The sequence below is a fragment of the Drosophila hydei genome, unplaced genomic scaffold (genome assembly GCF_003285905.1).
Source record: "Drosophila hydei strain 15085-1641.00,03,60 unplaced genomic scaffold, DhydRS2 tig00000060-arrow-pilon, whole genome shotgun sequence".
Taxonomy (NCBI): domain Eukaryota; kingdom Metazoa; phylum Arthropoda; class Insecta; order Diptera; family Drosophilidae; genus Drosophila; species Drosophila hydei.
Genome location: NW_022045656.1, coordinates 2,001,755 through 2,015,808, shown reverse-complemented (window position 1 = coordinate 2,015,808; position 14,054 = coordinate 2,001,755). Strand labels below are relative to the sequence as shown.

Here is a 14,054-nt window from a genome sequence, read left to right as displayed (position 1 = left end):
GTGCGTTGTTTTATTTAGCTTGTTTATATAGGAATAGCGAGTATTGTAAATAAACTGAATAATGGCGCTAAGTTAAGATTCATACGGACATATATCAATATATATATACATATACGTATATATTATGAGTACAAATTAAGGTGCTACATAAAATAAAAAACAAGTCTACAATTTCTACTAGTGCTTTGTACTAAATGAGATAATATTTTCTCTAAAATAAGCCTCATCCAATTATGGAATCGTGCGGTTGTTCGTTTGAGGATAACGAATTGTCGTTCGTATTTAGTGTGGAACGCGTCCTGCTACCCAAGGCGATCGCCTCTGCGACCTGTAGAGAAACATATATATAAATATATGATATAAAATATATGATATAAATGATATAAATATATAATATCTTTGTGCAACGCACCGTATCGGGCAGCTTCTTGTGAAAGGTTTCTGGCAGCAACAGCGATAAGAGTCCTGCGAGCATTGAAATAGCTCCGAATAATAGCAGAGGTAATGGCTCGTAGTAGCTGCCCTGAAATAGATAACATATATTATTAATGAATAATAGCTATAAATGTTAGTAATACTGGAATACACACCAACAAAGGCACAAAGGGCGCCAGCATGGCACCAAAACGTGCAAACGTTGACATCACTCCAACGCCTCCGCTGCGTATGACCTGCAAATCAATTTTCATTATTAATTGAAACATTAAATATATGAGAAAAGATCGTTTCGGACCGTAGGCATCATTTCCGCCGTATACGTATAAATGACGGCAAATGACGAGGTAATGCCCAGTTTGCCCATCAAAAATAGAGTTACGATCAGCCAGTTGGCGCCTGTGGATCAACGGAATATATAAAAGTTTATAAATCATTTGTAAAAAAAATAAAAGTGGAAAAAAATGCATAAAAACTATTTGGAAATTGTTTACAGATATAATATACAGTGTCATGGGCTTTAGCTTACTGAACTACAGTAAAAACTTTCTTGAACGAATCACTTCTCAGCATGAAATAATTTATTTATTTTAAAATCTTTTTTTAATTGTTTAAAATAGTATTGACTAGTAGTACTAAGACTACAAGTTCGGCACGATTCGTTCATAGAGCTTTTACTGCATATATTATTTTTTTAGTTTAGTAAAAGTTCAGGTGTTATACATACAATTTAGAGCCTTAACAAGATCTTAAAATCATTATACATTTTTAAAATATTTCTTTAATAATTAATATTGAAGGTTTACGTTTTCGTTTATCGGCATAAACTATGCAGGCATGCGTGGAGAGTTAAGATTATGAGAATATGAGTATTATAGACACATTTATATAGAGTATTATTGGAGAGGTTAGGGACATACCCGTTGTCAAGTAGCCGCTGGCTGCGCACGTGACGGCGCAGAGCAGCAGCGAACCAGACAGAGCCAGACGACGTCCGAGTTTACGTAGACACAACTATTTTTGGTGAAGAGAAAATATATAAATAGCTATAATTTTGGATTCAGTATCGTATAGTATATGACATTTAGAACGTACCCAGGCCAAGCTATAGCCGGGTATTTCGATCAGGCAGACTAGTGCGAAGTTTAAGTATTTGTTGCCACTGAGGTTGGTCGAGTTCAGTGACAGTCCATAGAAGACGATTGCATTGACCGCCCTAAAGAATACACATGGGGTTAGAATGTCAACTCGAACTCGAATCTGAGAGGGCTAGACCGTACCATATAAACAGCAGGATAATGTAGCGTCCAATCAGCTTTTTGGAACCAAACACCTGCTTCACGGATGGCCATATCTCGCGTTGCTGCTGCCGTTTCTGCAATTGTTCCTGCTTGTCGGAACTGTTGTCCGTAGCATCGAGCTGCTGCTGCTTTAAACTGGCCATCAGTTCCAGGGAAAGCTCGCGCTGATTGACGTGCGCCGCTCGCCGGATAATGTTGCCCGCCTTAACGTGCTCGTTGCGTGCCAGCAGCCAGCGCACCGACTCCGGCACCAGCCAGAAGTAAACGACAAAGAAGAGCGGCGGTATAGAGAGCGCATACTGCAGTATCTGCCAGTTGGATAGCAACCAGGCAGCTAGTCCCAAGAGCGCCTCGCCCACCGCATAGAAATAGTTGAGCACAATGGAGGTCATTTCACGCTTGCGTGGTCCCACCATTTCCACGCCTATGATGAAGGCCAGCGGGTAGACGCCGGATGTGCCCACGGCATTAAGCAGAGCAAAGGCCAGAAAACTCGAATAGTCCCAAGCGAGCGCCTGGCCAATGCCTGTCAAGCCCATAAAAATGGTGCAGAAGAGAAAGATAAGTTTACGCCCGAAACTGTAAAGAGAGAGATTAATGAGTACCCCTAATGGCACAATCACCAATCAATGTCGACTGCTGCCACCTGATCGCAAATCTGTTGCTCTAAAACAACTGTTGCACGTTTTAGTAAAAGGTAATTTCCCAGCCGTGACTCACCGATCAGCCAGATAGCCAAAGAGCGCGGTGCCAATCACCAGTCCGGCAAAGTGTGTGGTGCCGACGAAAGCCAACTTCCAGGCATTCTCCTTGCATGTCAGCTGCCAATCCTGGACAATGGTATACTCACCCGTCTCGTAAACGAACTGCTGGCAACGCTGCGTCTGCTTTGGTAGAAACAATGAGGCGTTGCAAGTGTCCCACTGATCCAAGTGGCTTTCGTTAGCGGCAAAGCGAAGGCATGGGTCATGTGGCGTAAAGTGGCCGTGTTTGTCCCTTGTGCCTGGTATGGCAACGTCCAGCCAATCGGTCTGGTAGTAGAGCTGCTTGTTTGGCTCACATTCTTCAATGTGGCAGCGATATTTTGGTGTGCCGGCCGTAAATACATACGACAGACTATTCGCGGCCGCAAAGAGCACCGGCAGACAGATGAGCAAATAGTTGACTCTCTGATACCGTCCGAACTCGCCAATTTGACTGAGTATCTCGTCAAAGTCCATAGCTGCGACTGATTCTGCCATTCTCAGGCAGATGTTGAGTTTCGTTGATTTTCGTCTATTTTCGCTCTTCAAAATGGCCAACGCGCGTTTGCAGAACTTAACGTGACTTTGACACTTGTGCAAACACAAAATGCAGTCTCTTTCGTGATCTGATGCCGGCCACGTGCGCGTTTGTCTGATTTTTCACTCTTAAATAAAATACATATAGGCACAGCGAAGTCTTTTTGCTCTGGTGTTCAATTCAGTAATAAGACAACACAAAGGAAATTTGTAGAAGAAAGGAAACCAAACAAATGGAAACTTCGGACGTGTAGTAAATGGTGAATTCAATGGTGAGCAACGGTATTGGCTCAAAACTGGATATTTCTGTAATTTCGTTGGCAACACTAGCAAGTGCAGTGTACTTATTGTCGAATGCCTGTTAGAAGGGAAGAGAGAGTCCGAATAATAGTCAGAGTAATGTGCGTGTGCGTGTGCCTATACGTGTGTGTGTGTGTGCGTGATGGGCCATCCCCAATTGAGCGTATGACGTCGCCGCACAAGTGAACAGGCTCTCTCAGTTCTTATTGGAAAATCTAGTCGGCTTCTTGTGTATTCGTATTGTTAATATTTAATGTAAATTGAATTTATTTTTTGATTAGCATTAGTAGTGTTAATAACGATAATAGCTGTAACTTTTATATGTTTTAAAGTAATTTTTGCCTGTCGTTTGTTGTATTTAGTTGTATCCAGTTATGATATATTAAAATGATTTTTTAAATAAACAATATTATTTGATAATTATCAATAATAATTGATCGCTTATCACTCTATAAAACTTATCTCTTAGATTAGTTATTTTTATTTTTATTCATGATTGGGCTTAATTTTTGTTTGATCGGGAGTCCGGTCTGAGCTTGTTTAAGTTGCATGTCTGTTAAGGCGCATGCAATTGTTGCCAATTGATACAAATTGTTGCATGTTGTAAGTATGCGTCAGTTGGGTTTTTAACGTTTCACATCTACAGCTGTTGCTGCTGGATGAATCTTAAAACTGAACACCAGCAATAATTGAACGAATCAATCAATCAGTTTAGATAGTTTGCGTTTACTATTCATTATTTATGACAGTCACATTGTTTGCAAATTCAGCACATTTATAATTCATGGACTTTATGAGAACTTTGGCGGTTTGTGCACTTAAACGTGGCCTTGATTAATATTTAAGGTTATCTGCAAGGCGAGTCTGCCTTTGCCGGTGATAAGTCGATTGCGCTTTGCTGCCAGTCGAAATTATCTTATCAGCACCTCCTGCACTGCACTGCACACTGCCAAGATTCTCCTAATTAACGGTTAACAGAAATTAATGTGGCCTAAACACTTGTCAGCTGTTTACGCCACCTGTATCTGTTAACTGTAAGGGCCCAGTTGCTGATAGTCACCTACCGCACGATGCTATGCTTGCCAATGCACTGAAATTTCTAAAACGTTTCAGTAACATTGCAGTTCTATAGACTAGAGCTTTCTTTTGCTTGTGTGTTAGTAAATTTGTATACTTCTGAGTGCATATCAAGACGCCGGTCTGCTGAAAATCAATAAACACAGCTAAGAACGAAGCGCACCGTAACTAAAGATAAAGAGAAATATAGAGACAGGCAGTCAGCGCGTGCTTTTTAAGAGCAACGTAAGAGAGTGCCAAAGCTACCAAACGCATATTTTTATGGAGCTTTTGATCTTTTTTTGTTATTATTATTATGCACGCGTATCTCGGTAGTTCTTGGAAATTTGACTTTTTTGTTGAATATGTAACTGAAATAATAAAAAGCACAAAGCAAAGCTTTGGCATTTGCCAAAGCATTTTGTGTAAATGGTAAATTAAACATTATTGGGACTACTTTTGGTATTTTAACTAAAAAATATACGAAAATAGCAGCTATAAGTAGATACATACATATGTACATATGTATGTATTTGCTAATAAAATGGATTAATTCGAGATGTTATTAAGTAATTTGGTATTACAATACACCGATATTGACTACATATTTTTTTTCAGTCAGCAAAAACAATTATTTTACTTGCATGTCAACATATGCATATACTCTGTTTATACTTGTATCCGAAGGTAAAAGAGAGTATTGGTTATACCCGTAGGTAAGAAGTTTTGCACTGCTCTCTAATAGCTTTCAATGCACACTCTCGACCGCCGCAGTTCCCGTTGCAGCAGGGAACAAGAGGTGAATAAAACTTAACGTAACTCAACGAACAAAGCGCCGCATCGCTGCAAAAGTTTGCTCGCCATTTAGTTTCTTCCCTAACGTCTGTGTGACTGTAACTCAGAGCACAGAGTGTAGTTAGGAACACAAAAGAGAAAAGAAACAGGCATATAGTGTGAGCACAAAGTTCATCAGCGATAGCGAAGGGAAACGACAATGGGGTTTTTTGCCGAAAATATGTTAATCGATGATAGCACTGGTTCCGATTCCAATAACGATCAGGCGCTGCCACAACATCATCTAATCACAAGCGCTGCCAGCGTAGCCAATACGGCTGACCAGCAATCCACACATAGCATGAACCCCAATCCGACGGTGAATCACAGCCGACCGGAGGAATTGGAGGTAAAGCTGGAGCGAACATCTGTGTCAGAAAACAATGGCCGTACTGTTACGCAGTATGTGGAAGCTCAGCAGATGGGGCTAAGCCCCAGCCAAGCTGTCTCAATTTCTAACGCTAACTCATATGCGTACGATCCTTCTGTGTCGCCTGCTCGGCTAAAGCCACTCGATGCAGGCACAATTATGGCGGGCAATGTATCAGAAACTAGCACTCCCTCTGAGCTTTCCAATCCCACAGTAACTAGCTCTGTGACTTCCAACTCGTCTGTGTGCTGTCCAATCCAGCCAACATCGATCTGCACTGTCCTTGGCACAAAGCCAACACTATCGACCCCAAGGACAACCGATGCGAAACTCTTCATAAGTCTTCATTCTAGCATAGGCACAAGCCCTGAAAACTCCATGGGGGCACAGTCCACTCAGGGCCCAATACCCAAAGGCGAGCCAGATATCAAGAAAAGACTGGAGCCCGCAGAAGTTGTCATCTTCAACAATGCGCTCTTCGACAACAACAAAGAGTTTCAGTTGGGCAGCAATGACGATATCGGATTGCTGGAGAGCACGTTTAGCGCACTCAAGTGTAAAGTGACAATCTTTTCGGATGCAACGCTCAGTGACATAAGGAGCAATATGCAAAAGCGTGAGTCTAATCTTATATAATTGTTCTTTCTTGTGGTATGAAAACGTAAAAAGACTTCAAATCGAATCAAAAGGTTCAATATCGAATTGCATATGGATTGATCTCATTGGAGCCCAAGCCATCCAGTTACGTAATATTATTGTTAACAAATTTGTTTATTGTCTAGTATAAGACAAATTGCAAATAAAAACAGCAATTAAAAAAAAAAAAAAAAAAAAAAAAAAAAAAAATTTTACATTCTTGAGTTTTCTATACATTTCTCGATTGTTTTATGCCTTTTTGGATTTCCTGATTCCTGGTTCCTGACTCTAATTTACAGTGGAAGTGAAAAGTTTCGAGGATCGGTCAGCTGTGGTGTTGGTTGTCTTGAGTCATTGCCACCAGTACGAGACGATAGCAGCCAAGGATGGGTACTACAATCTGGACACTGAGATCATCTTTCCCCTACTGCGCAATGAAACGCTGATCAACAAGCCGAAAATGCTGTTCGTTCAGGCCGGCAGGGGCTCTAGGGAGTTGCTCAGATATCGCACAGATACAAATTCAAATAAGGTAATATATATATTGTTTATCGATCAACTACTATCAGACATTTTGACAGTGCCCTCAGCTTTATGCTGCGCCCAGCGATATACTAAAGTGCTACTGCACCTACGAGGACTCTAAGTCCTGTCAAAATACTAGTGGCACGTCCTTCATTCGGGAACTCTGCAATACGTTGAGCTCCCGTCCGAATGTTGATATTGAAAGCAATGTAAAGAGCGTCTCGAAGTGTGTAATGGCCTCTACCAGGTGAGTCTAATTACCTTTAGATCCAGTAATCATGATTTCTTTAGTACGCATGTTGCATGTTGTGCCTATCACAGGAAAAGCCAAGTGCCATTGATGACTAGTACAATGACCAGAAAATATACTTTTGGAGACTATATCTGAGTCGCTAACATTGGCTGTTGAACGTATGCTGCTTGGAGAGCACTCGAAAGATATGCTTTGACTGCGGCCAGAGAGAGATTGAGAGATGGCAATGTGTCTGTGTATGGAGGAGCGTGTGAGTGTGAGAGAGCGAGAGGGAGAGTATTTTTCTGATTGGAAAATAGTTTCTCATTCTTTTTGTGTACGTATCAGTAAAAGTATTTAGACTTAACGCAATTTGATTAGCAATAGTAGCGCTAACAGCTGTAATATTAATAGGTTTTAATGTAATTGTAATCGTGTCTGTTGCTTGTAACAAAGCCTGTTGATAATTAACTAATGTAAACGTTGTTTTGTTGTTGCTTAAATATACTTATTTACATTCTTGTTTGACTATGTACCTGATCCGGTGTGAGATCTGAGCTGGCTTAACTTACATGGCGCATTCAATTGTTGCCAGTTGATACAAATTGTTGCATGTTGTAAGTATGCGTCAGTTGAGCTTTTAACATGTCACGGCATTTGCTATTGGCTTAATCTACATCTGTTGCTACTTGACTAAGCTTACAGCTGAACACCATCCATCAGTCAATCAATCAAGCAATCAATCAATTTAGATATTTTGTTTTAATTTTCGTTATGAGAACTTTATCGAATGCTGCATTTAAACGCGACCTTGATTAATTTCAGAGGTTATGTGCAGAGTCTGCATTTGCCAATGATAAGTCGGTTGCGCTTTGCAAGGCAGTTGGAATTATCTTATCATTGCCTTCTACTCATTGCACTCTCTACTTATTGGGAAACTCTCTTAGCTAACGGTTAACAGAAATTGACGCGGACTCAGAGATCTCTCTTAAACAATTATGCACTATTTACGCCACCTGTAATTGTTAACATACAATGTAACTCTTGTCAATGTACTGACATTTTGAACATAGCTTTTTTTATTTATTTATTGCACATAAAGAAAGATACAGATCTACTGAGACACAACGAAACACAGCTAAGAGCAGCGGCGCACGAAACGCAAAGAGAGATAGAGTGAGAGAGGAAAAGCAACGCCAAAGAGCGGCGAAGCTGCCAACTGCGCTTTTTGTTTGCTTACGGTGCTTTTGATCTTTTTTTATTATTCGCGCTCGTATCATGGAACTTCTTGGAAATTTGTTTTTATTTTGAGTGTGAACGAGACAATAACAAACAATAAACAAAGAGAACTTGCCAAAAAGCTTCCAAATTGATTTGGGTTTTATGCACGCGTTAAAATTGTTATTTAACGAACTTGCAATAGGAAGTGTCCAACATAGATACGATGTACATTGTATGTATGTGCATATGTACATATGTATGTCGATGTATGCATGTACAAATAGAGCTTATACGATAATCAGAATATATTTATAATTATAGATATATTATATATAATTATAGATATATATACATACATATATATATATATAAATATATGCATTTATATAATTCAAAAAGATTTCTTTAAGGCGTGGCTAATCAATATGTCATATACATACATTTATACATGCATGCATATATTATTGATATTTGCGAATGTTTTATTATACGCCACATACTTTTGCTAAAGCTTTCATGCTTTCATGCGCAAGCGCTAATTATTTAAATACTAACTTCAACAATATTGTGGTAGCTTTTGCCTTTTTGACTATCCCAACAACATATAACTTATATGTTCATACAACCCGGAAACCGGCTGATAAGCTGGCTGGCATTAGTCGTACATCTGTGTATAAAAATAGTTAACCAGATTGTGATTAATGTACGTTGATATTGTTTCGTTCATTCATAAGACAATGCATATATGTTTATTAGGTCAACGCGTGAAAACGGTAAAAACAGTTCATTGTGTACATATCTACATAATCTACCTTCTTTACTGTTTAAGAAAGTTGTATTTTACAGATTTGGCATTGGGTCCGATTGGGACTTAGCTGTAGGTGAGCAGATTTATACAACTTTTTGGTAGATTACGCTCTGCGTATGAGTAATAATCAGGGGTATTTTCAAGTAAAATAAGCCACTGCTGTGGTCCCCGTCGTTAATGTGGGCAAAGGTGAATAAAACTTAACGTAACTTAACGAAAGCAGCGCATTATCGTTGCAAAAGCTTGTTCTCCATTCAGTTTCTTCCAGAGCGTCAATGTGGACGGAGTGAAGTACGCGAATCGGAAAACGTAAGAGAGAAAGAGAGGGCAGAGACAGGCAAACCAGCAATAAATCAAAAAGTTCTTAAACGAAGAAAATAACAAAAATGGGCTTGTTTACCAAAAAGAAGAAGTTCACCGATAATGCCAGCTCCGATTTTAATAACGAGCAAGCGCTAGCGCGACAGGATCCACGCACGCGGGTGCACACAAGAACCGCTGCCAGCGTAACAACTAATACGGCTGTGCAGAACTCTACGATAATTGATAGCAACGCAAAGACGGTAACATACCAGTCCACCACACAGACAGTGACTCACAGCCAGAAAGCGTGTGTGACGGAAATGACAACGCGCCGCACACCAAGCCAGGCCGAACTGGAGGATCTGTTGGCGCAGCTAAGGATGAATGGGGGTCGAGCAGGCAGCAGCTCAACCACAACAACAACAAACAACAACAACAGTAGCAAACGTGCTGGCCCCACCAGCCTCTATGGCGTGGCTTTGCGTTCGACCACATCTTTCAAGCCCAACGCGGAAGCCAGGAGATCCAGCACCTTGGTCAAGTCGGAGCAAACATCTGTCTCACAGAAGCAGGGACGCACTGTCACTCAGCATGTGGAAACCCAACGAGTGGTGCTGAGCCCCAAGACAACTGCAAACCCCACTTCCGCAACAGCTGGCGCCAGCTCTTCTTACAGGTCGAATATGTCGCCTTTGGCGCTAAAACCAATCGATTCAAGCTACGTATCACCCTATGCTAAGACGACCCCTGGAATCAGCTCTGTGTTCTCGAAGCCCTCGCTAATTACGTCTTCCGCGCTGCCCAAGGCGGCTACTAGTAGTTACATTCCGTACAAGCCCACAACACCCAGCTTTGTGCTACCTAAGTCTACATCAGCTAACTCCGTGTTATCCAAGCCTGCATCCACCAGCACTGCTCTTGGTACAAAGCCGACCCCAAAGACAGTAGTTCCCAAGCCTTTTATAAGCCTTAATCAAAGCAAAGGGGCCGTGCCCAAAACTTTTCCAAGCAGTGCAAGCTCCGTAGATGCACGTGCTGAAGTGAATCCCACAAAGTCTGGAATCGGCCCAATACCCAAAGTGAAGCCGGCTATCAAGAAAAAGCTGAAGCCCGCAGAAGTGGTCATCCTCAACAATGAGCGTTTCGATAACAGCAATGAATATCGTTCGGGAAGCGCCAAAGATGTCGAATCACTGGAGAAAACATTCCGAACACTGCTCAAGTGTAAGGTGAAAACCCATACGAATCCATCGGTCACCGACATCCGGAAGATTGTTGCCGAATGTGAGTATCGAGATATAGAGGGCTCGCTCGAGAGGGCTCGAGTGGAAACCAAGAGACTTACTTCACTTCAATTCAGTTAAATTATTTATGCCAAACTTATCATAAGAACATAGTTTTGGCTGTCTAATCGCAGTTGTCACCTAATCCAAGGCAGATTATTAGAAACGACAATGATAAAAATCCCCATTATTGTTAGCCCAATTATCAATTAATTCAGGTGATACAAAGTAAGCAAATGATGTCATTTCCTAATTGCAACTTGCAGTGGAACAGAAAAACTTGGAGGATCGTTCAGCACTGGTGCTGGTCATCTTGAGTCATGGCCAGCGCTACGAATCGATAGCCGCCAAGGATGGGAACTACAAGCTGGACGATGATATCGTCTTTCCCATATTGCGCAATCAATCGCTGGACGACAAGCCGAAGATCCTGTTCGTCCAGGCGTGCAAGGGATCCCGAGAGATGGGCAAATTCAAAACAGATGCCATAAAGGTGACATGAATACTTCTAGTCAATAACACCCTTTGAACTCTACCCACGCCTTTCACGCGCAGCCGCATGGTAATCCGAGCGAGATTCTCAAGTGCTACAGTACCTATGAGGGGTACGTCTCCTATCGCTTGGACACTGGCACGCCCTTCATTCAAACACTGTGTGACACATTGGCGTCAAACGTAAATATGGACATTGAAGCTATTATGAAGGAAGTCATGAATCTGGTCAAGGTCTATACCAAGTGAGTCTATGCCCAGTACCTCTTCAATGAGGTAATCAATGTTGTCTCCATTGCAGTGGCGGTCAAGTACCATCGGTAACCAGCACAATGACCACCAAATACACGTTTGGCGATTATATTTAAGCGGTCTCAGTAAATATAAGATGTAAAGAATTTGGCAAAGGCCTTTATGAGGTGAGCCTAATGAGCAGTTCCTCGCTTCTTTGCGTAACTAAATCTGGTCTTCTTTGCAGGGGTCGCCGAGTACCATCGATAGCCACTACAACTACGGAGATTGATTGTATTCTTGCCTTGTGATCATGGCAACGCTATAGTCACACTATATTTCCTGTGGCCAGACACAAAGCCAATAGCAAATGAGACTGCATTCCGGCTGTCATGTATTCTGGCCAGAAACGAACCAAAACAAATAGCTTTTAATAGGAGTATATTTTATTTTTTAGCTACACACAACTGTGCCCTCTTATTGTATCAGAAACATTCAATTTATTTAGCTTAATACATGTGTACAAAATTCCACAATGAGACCCGCAATCCTTCTTTTACTTTCACGCGAATCATGGTCAAACTAGAAAAAAGATTGCAGATCTCATAGCTTCCTTAGGTGGTGGCAGTGTAGGGAACGCTTAGCTGCCGGTAATACGAGAAGACAACGTACCAACTATACGTGTTTAAAACTGAAACCCATTTAGAAATAGAAATATTAACAATTCCATAATATATGAGAAGAGTCTTATGTTGGCGGTACTTACACACCATCGTGAAGCACACAATAATCATGACTAAGTTAGCAGGAGCATAGTCATGAGCTAACACTATGATGATAATCAAACTGATAGCGGTGTTGACCACGCAGGTGATCAAATAGAATACCAACAGTAGCGTTGACACCTAGAGAAACGAGCTGATGCAAGGCGGTCGCTTCAACCAGATATTAACTTACGACCAAGGCCCCGATGAACAGCAGGCTACATCCAATGCAATGACAAATGGTCATAGCGCGCTCAACCATTGTGACTTGTGCTTCTGTGAACAGCATATTGATATACATATTTATTGACAGGAATAGGAATACTTGGGAGTTACTGTTGGTGAAAATTATGATATTTAAATTAATGACGAGATCGAGGACGGCAATAATGTAGCAGCCCGTACGCAACTGAAGAACGCAACAAAATTTCCTTAGCAGGAACATGGTTCAGCTAATAGCAATAAGAACAATAACAGTAACAACAATAGCAATAACAATAAGAATAATAATAATAAATTTGAATAAAGAACAAACAATTTTTGTGGAGTAGTAAATATATTTCGTATTTCTCTTGTTTTGATTGCTAAGGCAAGGCAATTTTGTTGACATCCACATTAGAATTTGATCACAACGATAATCCACTGGCAGCCGCTGTCTAACACTCAGATGAATAGACTGCCTCCGAGGGCGGCGTAAAACGAATAGACGACAAACCAGAAATATATGCCGAGCACTATACAGAAAGAGAAGTACTTGTATATACGTACATATCCAACTGCAGCTAAATGTATACAGATATATGGAGTACTTACCAAACATAACCACATACATGATTATAACTGGCACCCAGATCAGCAGTATTATGTCCGATATGATCAGTATGACCATAGCCAATATTTTGACCATGGTCACCAATATATAGAACAGCATGCAACCCGGACGCAGCTACAAGATGGACATATCAATAACTATATCTGTATCTATACCGACTGGACACTCACCTTTATTGCGCCAAACAGGAGACATATAGCGCTAATCAAGTGCAAAATCATGAATGCAATAAATAACTTGTGGCACAGATCGGGTGTTCCTGGAAAGACAGATCGTTATCATTGGACAGTCCTACGGAACAGAGAACTCACCCGACTCGCCAAACACCGCTATGAATATTCCAAATATGATATCCATTAGTATTTCACAGGCTGCTATAATGAATGTGCCAATGCGCAAATCCACACAGAAGCAACAATATTGTAAATAGATCATCTTGATATACTTCTTCAGATAATGCTCCTCCTCGCAGTTTCTATACAAATATAGCTCACGACTCGAACTAATTCACTTTCTTCGCTCTATATCTCTGCAATTCCTGAACAACCGTTTCGAGCTGCACAGAGTGGTTCAACAGTTGCCCCTATCTGCGGGCCTTGGCTTAATTTAGTTTTGGTGTTTTGCTTTACTTTACGTATAAATCTTAAATAAGTGTGTGTATATAATGTAAGCAAAAACTTATTAAATACTGATACAAATACAAATATTACTTCATGGACTTTACTTCCGATTTGACAGTACAAAGAAAGCTTGGCTGATGTGAGTGCTTGTCGAGTGAAATTTGCAAACCGAAGTCCAAACCAGAAACCATACCCAAACCCGTAGAATCCAATTGTGATTCCCATTACCTCTATCGTATCTCTGAATCGAGCCTAAATGAACAGGATCTTCGGTTTGTCGAATCATTAGGATGTCATCGTCCAGATGCTATTTCCCAGTCGTGACCATTGCTCAATGTGAACACCACCAGCAGTGCTGAGTGATCCTCACAGTTTCTTTAAACCACTGCTAATTGGCATAGAGGAGTGCCCGACTAGGAGATACCCTGAACCTCGCCCAATCTGCGTTTTTTAATCTTTTCCTAGCATAAAAAGAAAAAGCTAAACCGACTTTAGGATACCAGGACTCGAAACAACATCTGCTCAACGCAC

The 14,054-nt window shown here is 41.0% G+C and overlaps 5 protein-coding genes across 6 annotated transcripts; 2 read left to right on the top strand and 3 right to left on the bottom strand.

The window, feature by feature from the left end:
* Window positions 1-145: 145 nt before the first annotated feature.
* LOC111592101 (organic cation transporter protein) lies at window positions 146-2,996 on the bottom strand. The gene is made up of 8 exons (XM_023304127.2): window positions 2,457-2,996; window positions 1,716-2,315; window positions 1,531-1,651; window positions 1,356-1,449; window positions 734-834; window positions 591-671; window positions 413-523; window positions 146-328 (listed from the first exon to the last, which is right to left on the bottom strand). Exons 1-8 carry the CDS (start codon window positions 2,975-2,977, stop codon window positions 224-226), a joined length of 1,734 nt encoding a protein of 577 aa, XP_023159895.2. The 5' UTR covers window positions 2,978-2,996; the 3' UTR covers window positions 146-223.
* A 263-nt stretch (window positions 2,997-3,259) lies between these two features.
* On the top strand, window positions 3,260-11,870 carry LOC111592102 (uncharacterized serine-rich protein C215.13-like). Its single transcript, XM_023304128.2, has 6 exons — window positions 3,260-3,288; window positions 9,257-10,585; window positions 10,851-11,077; window positions 11,140-11,321; window positions 11,378-11,495; window positions 11,555-11,870. The coding sequence occupies exons 2-5, from the start codon at window positions 9,385-9,387 to the stop codon at window positions 11,442-11,444; spliced, it is 1,677 nt and encodes a 558-aa protein (XP_023159896.2). The 5' UTR covers window positions 3,260-3,288; window positions 9,257-9,384; the 3' UTR covers window positions 11,445-11,495; window positions 11,555-11,870.
* Window positions 5,662-7,334, top strand: LOC111592103 (caspase-7-like). 2 transcript variants are annotated; one of them, XM_023304131.2, is made up of 4 exons: window positions 5,662-6,192; window positions 6,512-6,744; window positions 6,803-6,984; window positions 7,059-7,334. In XM_023304131.2, exons 1-4 carry the CDS (start codon window positions 5,736-5,738, stop codon window positions 7,123-7,125), a joined length of 939 nt encoding a protein of 312 aa, XP_023159899.2. In that variant the 5' UTR covers window positions 5,662-5,735; the 3' UTR covers window positions 7,126-7,334. The 2 variants fall into 2 exon arrangements, with proteins under 2 accessions (XP_023159899.2, XP_023159898.2); XM_023304130.2 differs by having other exon boundaries at window positions 6,794-6,984.
* Window positions 11,871-11,921: 51 nt separating the features above from the next.
* LOC111592241 lies at window positions 11,922-12,586 on the bottom strand. The gene is made up of 4 exons (XM_023304325.1): window positions 12,408-12,586; window positions 12,265-12,347; window positions 12,074-12,212; window positions 11,922-11,998 (listed from the first exon to the last, which is right to left on the bottom strand). Exons 1-4 carry the CDS (start codon window positions 12,514-12,516, stop codon window positions 11,922-11,924), a joined length of 408 nt encoding a protein of 135 aa, XP_023160093.1. The 5' UTR covers window positions 12,517-12,586.
* A 10-nt stretch (window positions 12,587-12,596) lies between these two features.
* On the bottom strand, window positions 12,597-13,610 carry LOC111592104. Its single transcript, XM_023304133.2, has 4 exons — window positions 13,215-13,610; window positions 13,074-13,162; window positions 12,885-13,017; window positions 12,597-12,805 (listed from the first exon to the last, which is right to left on the bottom strand). The coding sequence occupies exons 1-4, from the start codon at window positions 13,336-13,338 to the stop codon at window positions 12,735-12,737; spliced, it is 417 nt and encodes a 138-aa protein (XP_023159901.1). The 5' UTR covers window positions 13,339-13,610; the 3' UTR covers window positions 12,597-12,734.
* Between the last annotated feature and the right edge of the window lie 444 nt (window positions 13,611-14,054).